This window comes from Seriola aureovittata, chromosome 15, assembly GCF_021018895.1.
Source record: "Seriola aureovittata isolate HTS-2021-v1 ecotype China chromosome 15, ASM2101889v1, whole genome shotgun sequence".
Taxonomy (NCBI): Eukaryota; Metazoa; Chordata; class Actinopteri; order Carangiformes; family Carangidae; genus Seriola; species Seriola aureovittata.
The window spans coordinates 15,443,943-15,457,709 of record NC_079378.1 but is presented as its reverse complement, the minus strand read 5'-3'; the positions used below and the strand labels follow the sequence as shown (position 1 = coordinate 15,457,709).

Genomic DNA, 13,767 nt, shown 5'->3' with positions numbered 1-13,767 from the left:
AGAGACAAACGTCCTCAAGGCTACATACATGTTAAGGAAGGCGGACTGCAGGCCAAGTTCCTACATGGCGTTCAGCGTATGTCGTGGTGACTTGTCTTGTTCCAGCAGACAGATCTGAACTGTATAAGTTAGCTAGCTAGCAACAATAAGTTAGCATCTTTGTCCTCGGGCTCTTTGCTAAAGCTAACAAGCCGACGTTTGAAAAAAGTCGAGCTATATCGTATGTTTTTTTTCCGACTTTCAGTCTCTCTCATCTTTTTTGCCTTATTTTTTGTTGCTCCACTGCTCCAATGTTTGTTTATCACGATGTTAAGAAGCTACTTTATTCGGCTTTGCCGCTAAATTCACACGGTCACCTAACATGACCTGACGTTATGGACGTGACGTTCAAAACATAACGACAGTTACACTCACAGCCAAAACGCACAAACGCAACCAAACGACATGGATCAGCTCCCCACAGAAACACATCGTCATTAATTTCACTGTTCCCCCTTTTAAAATACCATCAACAGGCAGCTTCACAATATGTTCTTCCCTAATGTTTTTAATGTGTCTTTTCTTTAATGTTTGTGTTCATTGTTTATTCATTTATCAAAAGCCACAATTGCCATTTTAACAAAAAGAAGAGCGTTTCTTTATTGTATGTATATGTACATACATTCTTTATATGTACTACACTAGAGATGAGGAGGCAGGGGTCAAGCCTGTTCTCAGGACAGACTGATGGACAGATATCAGCAGCTTCAGAAACAAAAGCTGTGGTCTCAAGGCCATGAACAGGTATCAGGAGCATTTTGATAAAATGGCAGTTGACTGATGGAGCAATATCAAGTTCTCTGAGCAGGAGGGACACTCAGAAAAACATTTCACATGGGAGGCTTTAACATGCTAGCAGGAGGGAGACATTGGTCAAACTAGGTCTGCAGGTGCAGTGGACACAGTGGAGATATATTTTCTTGAACACTAAAGAACATGGAGGACAGGAAGGGTTAGGTAGCCATTTCAACACTTTTCATTGTGGAGGTGTCATCTCAGAGATCTGGCCCGAAGACACTTGGTGAAACTGGTGGTGGACACCAGCGTTGGAGGAAGCGAGTGGAGGAAGTGAGGTTGAAGACACGAGTGTTACGGTTTGAGAGGAGTTCAGGTAGGCAGCAAGGAGCTTCTAGATTCATTAGAGGATGAGGACGAGGAGGCAGCACTTTGTTCTGGCTATTCAGACTGATTTGTGTATCAGCAGCACAACTGAGGAGTGCTAGGCGAGGCTTTTTCCACACCTGGAGTGACAGACCTTGACTGCAGAATTTTCAGGCCGAGGAAGGAAAGTTTTAAGACAAATAAACTCTCCGTGGAGGACGGCCCAGGAAATGCTTTTCAAGCAGCAAATAAGATAAGTAAACATTCCTGATGCAAATGACCTGTTGTGATGAGGTACTGTCCTTCATCATTTGTACGTAGCAACCACCTGCCAACAGCAACCACCTGAAACTGTCAGGCTCAGGACACAAAGGTTGAACCCAAAAGCACAACCAGAGAGGCAGTTAACAATAAGGCAGTTTATTGATCTAAATCAATGAATCCTGACAACAGCGTTCCAGAAAAACTGGCAAGCCCAAACGAAACAGGCGAGGAATCCAATGGGGGAAAAACTGAGAGACGTGGTCAGGCGGGCAGGGTCAAAACACAGACAGGTAGAAGAAGGCAACGGTACAGACAGGGAACAGGCAGATCTCAGGAAACGGGTAACAGAAACGGTCTCTCTCCGAATGGCAGTCAGGAAAACGCTGGTAAGTAACTGACTGGGGAAGAAAACAAACTGGCAAAGTGAAAAGGGACACACAGGGCATAAATACTGTTGGGAATAACGAGACACAGGTGAAACACATTAGGGAGAAGGCAGGTAATCACACGGGAGGAAGTAAAGACACAAGAGGGAAACTACCAAAATAAAACAGGAAATGACAAGACAGACATAAAAAACTAAGGCCTGGGGACCGTTGTGACAGAAACACCCCAGCAACTGAAAGGTGACTTCTGCATCATCCACATGCGCAGCATTTAAAGTTCAGTGAATTAGATGAATTCACAGCCACCACCACAAATCCTCTTGGGAAGGAAGTTGGGATGTGATGGAGTTCAGGTGTGCATAACTAACCTAACCTACCTTGACCATTAAACATTACTTCATGAATATTATTACTAATGATCTATTTTGATGTGTATAATGACTTGTTGGTCAAATGCTACTAATAAAGATGCAAGATATAATTTTTCTCTAGTTTTTTCCAGGGCTGGCAGAACCTGAGGAAGGTGTACCAGAGGGCAGTGATGGGGTGTCTCTCCTAGTCCCAGATACCAATAAGCTGCCACCACTCAAGGTCAATGCACACACAACACTGTCCTGCATCGTTCAGCTCTGTAGGATTTCATCGAAGTCTGCTGTAAAATCAAGTCTTGCATTCTTTTGCAAGAACATGCGGCATATCGTTGTGCAAGGTGCCTGCTCACAATGCCAACGAGGCCAGGTAGTCGTGGCTGTGCCTGCCTTAGGTTGTCCCCAGGTTCTGCAGGGGGGGATCTTACCCGTCATAGGCGAACCAGTCTTCCATACCTGCCTGCCTGTATCTTTTCCCACACAGTATAAAAACACTGTCACAGTGTTCTCGCGCGCTGTGGAGAACTTGTCAACAGAGGATCCCGCTCTGGGGACTGGAGAACATGTGACACAGCTAATCGCACTGTCCAGACTAAGGTCCCTAACACTGGGAAAACTGTTGAGGAGCTCCTGTATTGTCAGTCCACATGCTGCATGACGCCAACCCCTCCTTTAGCACAGCTTGTATATTTTTGCCTCACTTTCCTCAGGCACGTGGACATGATTGCGTGACCTGAACACTTTTTTTGCTAGACTTTGACCGTCTATTTCTTTTTTGTTTACCTCTCTGCAGGTCTTTTTCTTTCTCACCCTCCTCTTTCGCTCCGTCTCCTCTACCATTGCCTCGTCCCAGTCTAACGCCCTCATGATCCTGAGCAGTCGAATCCTTAAGGACTGCTGCCTAAACGTCCTGCTCACCAGCTGCTGCACTGTGTGACCTGAAACTAACATAAGAGAGGTTAGAGTCATGGGTTTTAATGAAGGTGGTGAAGCTGCAGGAATAAAGAACAGCTGAAGTGTGTTACTGTCTGTTAAAGGCTCTTTAATGAATATTTATCATCTCTGCGTGTTCACAGTTTCTGTCATGGGAATCGGTGACAGCTGATAGAGGATCAGGCTGATGGCTTTGGGGGAAAATTGTGTTATATCGTTATGCCTACAATTTATAAACTGAATGAATAAAGGTTAAAAAAAGGGACACAAGATAAATGGGAGGGGCCATGAGATGATTAATGGGACAGGAAAGAATAAAAAAGTTGCTGGAATAAGTCCTAAAAGCCAAAACACGAAATTAGTTAGCATGTGATCACCTCCAGTTTCCTCGTCCCAAAGTGTCTGGGCCGAACGGCCGGGATCATCTGCCAGATACCCAGATCTTGCAGCTCTTCGGCTGCACTTCCTTCTTTTAAAGGAGGAGCACAAATCTCCAAGGGACCAGGGTCTCGTAAACGATGGTTGAACAGCACAGGGCATTGTAATTGTAAAAAAAAAAAACTAAACTTTCTTACTCAACCAGTAAGAACTGGGAACTGAACTGAGAAGCATTTTTCCCATCAATACTTGACATGACTCTGTACATGATAAACAAACATGTAAAGGATGCTGCAAAAAATGTCACTAAACCCAAAGACTTAAAATACAATACCGTCATTTCAAGTTCACATCAAGTATTAAAAATAAGTTGGAAAATTATATATCCACAAATGAGTATTGCTGTTACTGGTGCATCAAATGATTTTTGTATTTTATGTAAGAGAAAGGAGTGAAGTGAAGTGAAAGGAAGAGAAACTGTTCAGTCGATGTGAATTTTGCTCTTGTGCAAAAAAAAGGACTAAATTCAGTCCAGTTTGAACAAATGCAACTGAAGCCATAAGTAAAGCAAAGTTTACAAGTGGAAACTTCATTGTGCACGTCATTTTACATCTTCTGATTACAGCTTGTTTGCAAACACAGCTTGTTGTTTGCAATGTAACCAATGGAAAAAGTAATTTACTCGACTGATAAACACAGAGAAAGTAAATGTACTTATTCTTCAACACAATACAGTTCTATTAAACAGATAAATTCAAGTTAAAACAGAAACATTTGGTCCCAGCTAAATAATGGTCTTACCTCTCTAAATGTTGATGTGGGAATGACGCAGGGACTGTGTCCACCTGTAGATCTGCCCATTTCCATTGTGATGTCAGAACGGGCAGAACAGCAGCCGGTTCTAATTCTGCTGTTCTGTTCTCCTGCAGCATTCTACTGGTGACACAGATTCCTCTGTACAAAGGTCATGTGTTCAAAACTATCATCATCATGATACAGATACTTATCAGCAAATAAAGTAACTCTACATTCATTGGTTTGCATTTCAAAACACGTGCGCTCGATTCATTTATTTGAGTTGTTTTAAAAATTAACAATAATACAAAAGCAAAGCCAGCATGATGCCAGTTGGTTAGGAGGCCCCCTAGAGGTCGGAGGCCAATGCGCACCGGATAATCCGTGTTTGGCTTTGGTCATAATAGTAATAAATAATAGGTAGGTAGTAGGTGTGATGTATTTTTCAATTAGTTATTTATCACAATGGTAACTGGTTAGCTCATATGAGATGCCACTCAATGGCTGGAGGAAACTGAATACAATAATTTTTTTTACAAATTCACAAATGTATCAAATATAGTTATAAAAGTTGCCATGTAGTAGCATAATAAATTACATGGTTATTACCCAGGTAAACTGTAAACGCGGTCAGCCAAGGAGGCTAACATATATATTAAAGTGGTAATGATAAAGTGGTTTTACCCATGGAAGGATTACTGAACAGGCCTACCTGGCACAGGCCCAGAGGGCCAGAGCCTCTCTTTGAAGTAACATTTATTCTTGGCAAATCACTTAGTTCACTATAGGGACACAAAATTACAACAAAGAGAGACTAGACCTAATTGACCACAAAGAGACACTACACAATAATTACCTAGGTGTGCACCTGGACAGTAAACTGGACTGGTCCCTGAACACGGATGCCATCTACCAGAAGGGGCAGAGCCGGCTCCTTTTCCTCAGCAAGCTCAGGTCCTTTGACGTCTGCAGTGAAATGCTGCACGTTTTATCGGTCAGTGGTGACCAGCGTAGTCTTGTATGCTGCAGTCTGCTGGGGCAGCAGCATGTCAGACACAAACACAAAGAGACTGGACAAGCTGGTAAAAAAGGCTGGGTCTTTGCTTGGCAGGAGTCTGGACTCACTCAGGACTGTTGTGGAGAGACGCATGCAATATAAGATGGAGGCCATCTTGGACAATACCAACCACCCTCTCCACAACATTCTGGCAGGACAGAGAAGAAGCTACAGGTGCAGCAAACGTCTCATCTCACTGCACTGCAGAACAGAGAGGTTCAGGAGATCCTTTGTCCCCACTGCCATGAGGCTATACAACACCTCAGCCAAAGGAAGTGGACTAATCTAATTATTATTGTTTATTTATTATCAACTGTTGTTATTATTATTATTATTATTATTATCATTATTATTATTATCAACAATGAGCTAATGGACACATGAATTTCCCTTAGGGGATAAATAAAGTATCTATCTATCTATTTATCTATCTATCTATCTATCTATCTATCTATCTATCTATCTATCTATCTATCTATCTATCTACAACAACAAAGAGATGCAAAACAGCTACAAAGACACACAAAATCACCGCAACGTTAAGCAAACAACCACAAACATATTCCAGTCAGGGTATGTTGACAGGGCTTTAACATATCTGTGTCGAGGGGCCCATTGTTCGTCCATGGTTGTAGCTTGGTTAATTTATTTTAAAACTATTATCAATCATCAGTCGGTTAATTGGGGTGAATGTTACATTTATATCCAGCAGAGGGCAGTAGTGGCACCTGGTGACGGTGTGTAGACCGGCGGAACTTATCGTCCACTAGGCAACTGTTGAGTATCAGACGCCATGTTGGCTCTACAAACAGCCAATCAGGTCAAAGCGGAGGAAGCCCGTTGAGCCGCAATGGAGATGTTTTCTTCCTGTGACAGTCCAGTGCCTGGCAGGTGATTAGCACAGCGAAGCTCCTCCTCAGCTACGCCAGAGACAATCCTGGACAACTGCACAGCAAGATAAGGTAAGACATTTATAACAGCGGTATAATATGAGGTTTTGGATTTACAACAGTTTGAGATTTCCTTCCAGTCTTGGACCAAACACTGTGTTAATATTCGATAGTTTTACTTAACCTGTACGTGATGATGATGATAATGATGAAGACAGCTAGTGTTTGCTAGCTAGTCACCTGACTTATACGCGCACACGCACAAATCAGCTTTTCTCTCGACGCTACGTGTGTGTAGTAACAAACATAAAGCTGCCATCTGGCTACAACACATATCCCCATACGTGCACAAGTACCTTGGTTTAATGTTACCCATCTTCGACACCGGGTGAAATATATTAAAGGATTTGATGCTTTTGCTGACTTCCCTACAGCTGACTGACCTCACACTGCTACACCTGACCATTCATTTCATTACTGTACAGGCATTCTCTGCTATAAATGCCCATTTCATCGTGGTGTGTTAAGTCAGAGTGTGTATTTGCATCTATAACTTTACCCTGGCTAGAGTGATGATGATGATGATGATCATGATTATCAGCATCATCATCATTATCATTACATCTAAGAGGAGGTCTGTCAATGCATGATGTGATGTTGAAATTTTGTCTGCTGAGAGTATTCAAAACTTGATGACATCTCTGTCTCACATTCATTCATTCATTCCTCAAGGGATTTTTCAGGACAGAAACGATCAAGATGGATACGTCAAAACTACCTAGGATCCAGGATGAAGAGCGAGAGAGCCAGTTTGGATATGTACATGGGGTTTCTGGACCAGGTCTCGTTTATTACCCTTTTCTTTAAATGACTGGATTGCATTATTTTGTGTCAGACTGATCAAAAGCCACTGAACTGTAAGCCATTTGTTTCAGCTGCCATAGGGTGGCTTTCACTACAAGTTGGCAATATGGACAAAATCCTCTATCACTAAATGTAATTTATAATGATGTCCAAGGTGATATTGTGCATAATTGCCTACAATGGCCCATTACACTGAGATATATTAAAGGGAAGGCTGCCAGGGATTAATATATTATATTAGGACCAGTCCTAGCCTGGTCAGATGCGTACACGAACTGATAAAGCCTCTTGGATGAGAGGTGAAACGTCTTCCCAGACAAATAACCTAGTCCAGTTGTTTTCGATTTAAAAAAAACTCCTTTAGAATATATTATATTAAAAAAATTCTGATAGTACACAATTTTATATCATTCTCTGGTGTATATGATAATATCTCCATCCCTTAGTGATGCTAATGCTATTTTTGATCATTTTGATCATATTCCTTGTTAGTAGATGTGTTTTTTTTAATGTATCAATTCTATATGTGTCTTTCCTGTTGTTTTCAAACTGAACCCGTCAACAGTGGTGACAGCTACTGCGATGGCAGGAGCAGCCATGTACGAGCTGGTTCGTGTCGGTCACAGTGAGCTAGTGGGAGAAATCATCCGTTTAGAGGGAGACATGGCAACTATCCAGGTCTATGAGGAGACTTGTATCCTTTCTGCTGCCACATTACGTTTCTCTGTAGTAAAACATGTAACAAAACACGTCATTATCTTTCCTAAAACTGATTTCACATAATGCATTTTACAAAAGACTCATTTTAGAGCTACCTTACTGATAACAAATGGGAATCTGACTTTGATGACAAGACTAATGTTGTCAAAGTGCTCGCAGTTTGTTTTGTTTTTCCTAACTTCATGCTACAGCCGGTGTGTCTGTTGGTGATCCTGTCCTCCGAACAGGAAAACCCCTCTCTGTAGAGTTGGGACCAGGAATCATGGGCTCCATCTTTGACGGTATCCAGCGCCCGCTAAAAGACATCTATGACATCAATAAAAGTATCTATATCCCAAGAGGAGTCAATATCGGCGCTCTTAACAGAGACATCAAATGGGAATTTTCCCCTGGCCAGAGTCTTCGGGTAAGAAAAGCACATTGTCGGTGCGATGTGGACTTGTCTATCTCTCCTCTGCAACTGTTCTGACTAATTTCACATGACCCCCTCTCCAGGTTGGCAGTCACATGACAGGTGGCGACATCTATGGCATGGTGTTTGAAAACTCTTTAATCAGACACAAGCTGATGCTTCCACCTCGCAACAGAGGCACCGTGACCTACCTGGCCCCACCTGGAAACTACGACATTTCTGTGAGTGTTTGTCCTTTTGTCCTGAATCAAAGTGCTCCGCTGTTCGATCACCATTTCTAGGAAACTGATTTTCTGATGTTGTCGCATTCAGGATGTGGTTCTGGAGCTTGAATTTGAAGGCGTGAAGGAGAAGTTCACCATGGTGCAGGTGTGGCCGGTACGACAAATCCGCCCAGTAACGGAGAAACTACCTGCGAATCATCCGCTGCTGACTGGTCAAAGAGTTCTGGACGCACTTTTCCCGTGAGTAATCCTCTCAGGATAAAATTATGCCCTCATTTACCTTCATTACTGCAGACGTTAAACGATTGGCTCTCAGTTGTGGAGGCAAGAAATCTGTATGTAGATGTATCAGAAATTATAGTGTATTTTACAATACTTTATATACACTTCATCCCTTTTTCTTTTAGATTGAGCTTTGCATCTCAAAATTACCGTTTTGACTTTAGTCTCTATTTTAACTTGTTCTTTGTCTCTTACACTGATAACGTGAGTCTTTGACTGGTGATTGCTCACATGTGTGGAGCCACTTATTTTATGCCGTGTGATAAAATCTGTAAGCTACATGAAACTTTTGTGCTGTGTAGTTGCGTGCAGGGCGGCACCACTGCTATACCAGGAGCCTTCGGTTGCGGAAAAACGGTGATCTCTCAGTCATTGTCCAAGTATTCCAACAGTGACGTGATTATCTATGTCGGTTGCGGAGAGCGTGGAAACGAAATGTCTGAGGTGCTGCGGGATTTCCCCGAGGTTAGTGGATTTCTGGCATATATCTATATCTGTGCACTTTTCTGGGACAGTGCACAGATATAACAGATAAAACACAGATAAAACAGAATAAACAAGTAAAGGGAGGGAAGAATTTCATGTTCAGCAGCACCAGTGTTCACGTTGTATAATGTTAACACTGCTCTCGCCCAACAGCTTACTATGGAAGTCGACGGCAAGGTTGAGAGCATCATGAAGAGAACAGCACTGGTCGCTAATACATCCAACATGCCTGTGGCTGCCAGAGAGGCTTCCATTTACACAGGTGCCAACCATTCACATTATAGGGAACAGTGTCATTGTTTATTTTAAATGCTACTACATTTGAATGTTGTTGAAGTGGCTAACATTAAGTAAACGCCTTCGCCTTTTTCATATTTGCAGTTGTTTGGAGAATCCATTAAATCCACTTTCATCTATTGTGCACACTCGCCTTTGCAGGTATCACATTGTCCGAATACTTCCGAGATATGGGTTATAATGTGAGCATGATGGCCGACTCGACATCTCGATGGGCTGAAGCTCTGAGAGAAATCTCTGGGAGATTGGCTGAAATGCCTGCTGGTAAGTCCGTCGGTTACATGTGATATTACTTTTTTTTTGTGAAGACGCTGTCAGGAAAGCAGCTGCGACAGTTTTCTGCCAACCACTTACAGTCGTGTATGTCGTCCTCTGTAGACAGCGGTTACCCTGCTTACCTGGGTGCCAGGCTCGCCTCCTTCTACGAGCGTGCTGGACGTGTGAAGTGCCTGGGAAATCCAGAGAGAGAAGGCAGCGTCAGCATCGTAGGAGCGTGAGTTGACTTGCGCATAAAAGGGGAAAAACATGTCAAGCTCTTTGTTTTTTTGTTTTGTTTTTTCATCATCTTTTCAACACATACATATTGAAATCAGCTTTCAGTAATTGCATCAAGATTCCATACATTGCATATGTATTTTAGCACTTTACCTATTAAATGCCTGTACTGAGTACTACTATCACTGCACCCTGCATATTTCCAAAGCTGACCCAGTTTCTAAAGTAACTTCCTACTCCTTGGTACACACAGAGCTCCTTCACCATCCAAGTCTCAGTTTTCTGCAAGTTTATTTTCACAGCATCATATAACGAACTAAAAACAGTGGATGGTAGGAAATCAAATGTTCAAAAGAGGCTGCACGTTGTATTATTGAAGCTGCTTTGCTGGTGAAATTACTGGCTTTACCATTTCTGAGCTGGATTTTTGTCTGTACCATTTCTGAAGATTTCAGTGAAATGTTGAAAAGGTCTTTGATGTCAAGACCTCATGATTTATTTCACATTTTTCCTGGGAAGCTTTTTCATGGGAATATAAAAAGTAGGCAGCCTATCAGAACAAACCTCAGCATGCAATTTTTCAATTATTAGACTGACTTTTTCCTTTTAATATGGCAAATTCTTCTTAGTGTGTCGCCCCCTGGTGGAGACTTCTCAGATCCTGTCACCTCAGCCACATTGGGAATTGTTCAGGTAAGTAATGGGCTTCCTAACATTTCACTTAATTCTCCCTGCAGTCAGCGTTTCTTTCTTTGCGCATCATTCTGCATGACTGTCAGTATTCGTTGTTTGCTTGTTTGTAGGTGTTTTGGGGCTTGGACAAAAAGCTGGCTCAGAGAAAACACTTCCCTTCTGTAAACTGGCTGATTAGCTACAGCAAGTACACACGAGCTCTGGATGAATATTATGACAAACACTATCCTGAGTTTGTTCCTCTCCGCACAAAAGCCAAAGAGATTCTACAGGAGGAGGAGGACCTGGCTGAAATCGTGCAGCTTGTAGGCAAGGTGAGGCAGATTAAGATTATGTAACGTGGTATAAAGCATGTGACTTCAAAAGTAACTAAAGAGTTGTATCAACACCTGTGAAATGCAGATATATTTTATCTGTAGTTCATATAAGAAAGTCTGATCAAAAACAGAAAATCTCAGTCCCGGTTTTCACTTCTCCTGTGTTTTTTATTTGAAGTTGTGATATCCTAAAGAAGATATATTTTTGGTTTTAAGAACCAAAAACCACCCCAAAGTAGTTTATATCTCCTATCTCACATTTCTCTCTGGAGCTCTAGTAACAATAGGATGGTGAGCCAATCAGAAGAGAGGCTCTGAATCTCTCTTCTGATTGGCTGACTGTTTTCTGAGTGATCTAATAGAAATAGATTTCAGGTAAACACTCAAACCAAATCCTGCAAGTTTGGATGGTGGGTCCAGGTGGGCTGGGTTTTGGGCATGGCTGAGAGCGGTGACTCGAAACGTCCTAAATAAAGTTAGTACAAGTGACAGTCTGTATCTGTGGACAAAACTGCCGAATTGTAAATGTTCTATCGTTTCTATTTTTTTTTTTTTTTTATAGCCAGTTAATGTTTGAAACCTGTGTTTTATAGAAGAGGCTTCTGTCAGAGCTGTTTCATTAATCATCTAAATAGTTTGCATACCAACCTGGCTAATCTGCAGGGGGCTGATCTTCTGGTTCTGTTGACAGGCCTCCCTCGCTGAGACTGACAAGATCACTCTAGAAGTTGCTAAGCTCATTAAGGACGACTTCCTGCAGCAGAACGGCTATACCCCCTACGACAGGTGAAAACAAGACAACTCACCAACCTCAAAACACATACTGTATCTTTTCCATTCAGAAGGTATGAATTTGTCTCCCTCAGCTTCACTAAACATATAAAATCCTGTAGCTACTCCTTTTTCTCCACAACAGCTGAGGACAAAAAAGGGTTCATTTTGAAGTCCCTTTCAAGAACATTTCTAGAAGAAATTGCCATGAGCAACAGCAAAGTGATAACTGTTCAGAAACTAGAGCTTAGAAACTGATACACTTTGAGACACCATTAGTGATCTCTATGGAAACGGTAGCGACGAATGTGGTCCTTTAATTTGACATAAAGCAAGACAGCAACATCTAATCATGACTAGATGTGAAGGGGAGAGGTCTAAATATTTTTCCCTCAGTTGATTATTGTAAAACTTAGGAGCTTCACACATTCTTCTGTCCGTACACACAGGTTCTGCCCCTTCTACAAAACCGTTGGCATCCTCTCCAACACAATAGCTTTCTACGACATGGCCCGACACGCGGTGGAGTCCACTGCACAGAGTGACAACAAAATCACCTGGGCCATGATCAGGGAGCACATGGGAGAGATCCTGTACAAGATCAGCTCCATGAAGTTCAAGGTATGGGACTGTCCCCTCATTTTTAGAGGAGATTAATTTGTTGATCATGTTTGTTTTTTCTATTTTTCTTTTTTTATTTGCCCTATTTTTCATCGCTCAAGATGAGTAATTTGCTCTCTGTTGACGTAATCCCTGTTTATGTTCAATGGATTTTGTAGGACCCTGTGAAGGATGGCGAAGCTAAGATCAAAGCAGACTTTGCTCAGCTGCTGGAGGACATGCAGAACTCCTTCCGGACCCTGGAGGAATGAGTTTCTTACCTCTAAGCTCCTCTCCCAAATACCCAAACCCCAGTGCAGTGCAACATAGTGCAGATTAAACGGCCCGTGTTGTGAGTGTCTGCCTCAGTCATGTGATCTCCTTTCTTCCTTGGTGTTTACGTCCCTTTAAACATTCCATGACAAATGACCTGGACAAATTTGCATTTTGTTTGACAGCAGCTTCACTCAGCCCATTACAGAGCACTTACAGATCATGACACCATCGTGTTGTGGTTAAAATCAGAGGGCCCCAATCAGGTGCTGCACTTGCACGCAACTACTAGCTGCAACAAAGAGTGGAAAGGGATGTTTCTTTCCCGCCAGATGTGACGGTGATAAATACAAATTATTAATCCAATGGGAACACGCACATGGGTAAAGGGACAGATGCGCTGTGTTACATCAGGGGGGTTAAAGCATTCTTCCACCTCTTACCTCTTAAGTGTGATAGTGATGTTGTGGACTATATACTTGACACTATATGTAAAAATAAAAAAATGTGAATGAATGAATCTGTTAGAGTTGTGTTGTAACAGATGTCTCAATGTTATATTCGTGGTACATTACTGATGTCTGAAATAAATGTTAAATTACGGAAGTTCATTGTGTCAGGAAGATTTTATTTATCTTGTGCAGAGTTGTGTTTTGTTTTCTTATTCAATTCATGGTGAGCTAGTTAAATTAGTTTGTCACTGTTTAATATAACTTTTAAAATCTTCTTTCTTTTACCTTTGAAGCAGCTGAACGTGAGAGTGTGTGAGTGCTCAGCATCATGAACACACAGATATTTAGACTCTTACCTTAAGGACTCTCACCTCTAGGTGGCACACATGTTGCTATAATGCTTCAGGGTGAGTATTGATTAACCTGTTGAAATCTAGTGCTTCCCTATAAATGCATTTTTTGCAGCTTTTATAGAATTAGCTTTTAATTTAGTAACTTTTTATGGCTGCACTGTCACATCAGATGCAAATATTTTAAACATCACGTGTCATTTTATACTTATCTCCCTATAAAACATATGTGGTGTCATTGAAATCCTTAAACCCAGAGACAATGTCATGAGGAAGTTTAGGATTTATTGTTGAATCAGAATGAAATTATTAATATCACA

The 13,767-nt window shown here is 41.8% G+C and overlaps 1 protein-coding gene across 1 annotated transcript; it reads left to right on the top strand.

Annotated features, from left to right (window-relative positions):
- The first annotated feature begins 6,149 nt into the window (after window positions 1-6,149).
- Window positions 6,150-13,251, top strand: LOC130182928 (V-type proton ATPase catalytic subunit A-like). Its single transcript, XM_056398142.1, has 15 exons — window positions 6,150-6,283; window positions 6,944-7,052; window positions 7,641-7,769; window positions 7,987-8,201; window positions 8,291-8,428; window positions 8,520-8,671; window positions 9,016-9,178; window positions 9,353-9,461; window positions 9,638-9,760; window positions 9,875-9,989; window positions 10,621-10,684; window positions 10,795-10,998; window positions 11,693-11,787; window positions 12,222-12,393; window positions 12,552-13,251. The coding sequence occupies exons 2-15, from the start codon at window positions 6,971-6,973 to the stop codon at window positions 12,642-12,644; spliced, it is 1,854 nt and encodes a 617-aa protein (XP_056254117.1). The 5' UTR covers window positions 6,150-6,283; window positions 6,944-6,970; the 3' UTR covers window positions 12,645-13,251.
- The last annotated feature ends 516 nt before the right edge of the window (window positions 13,252-13,767 follow it).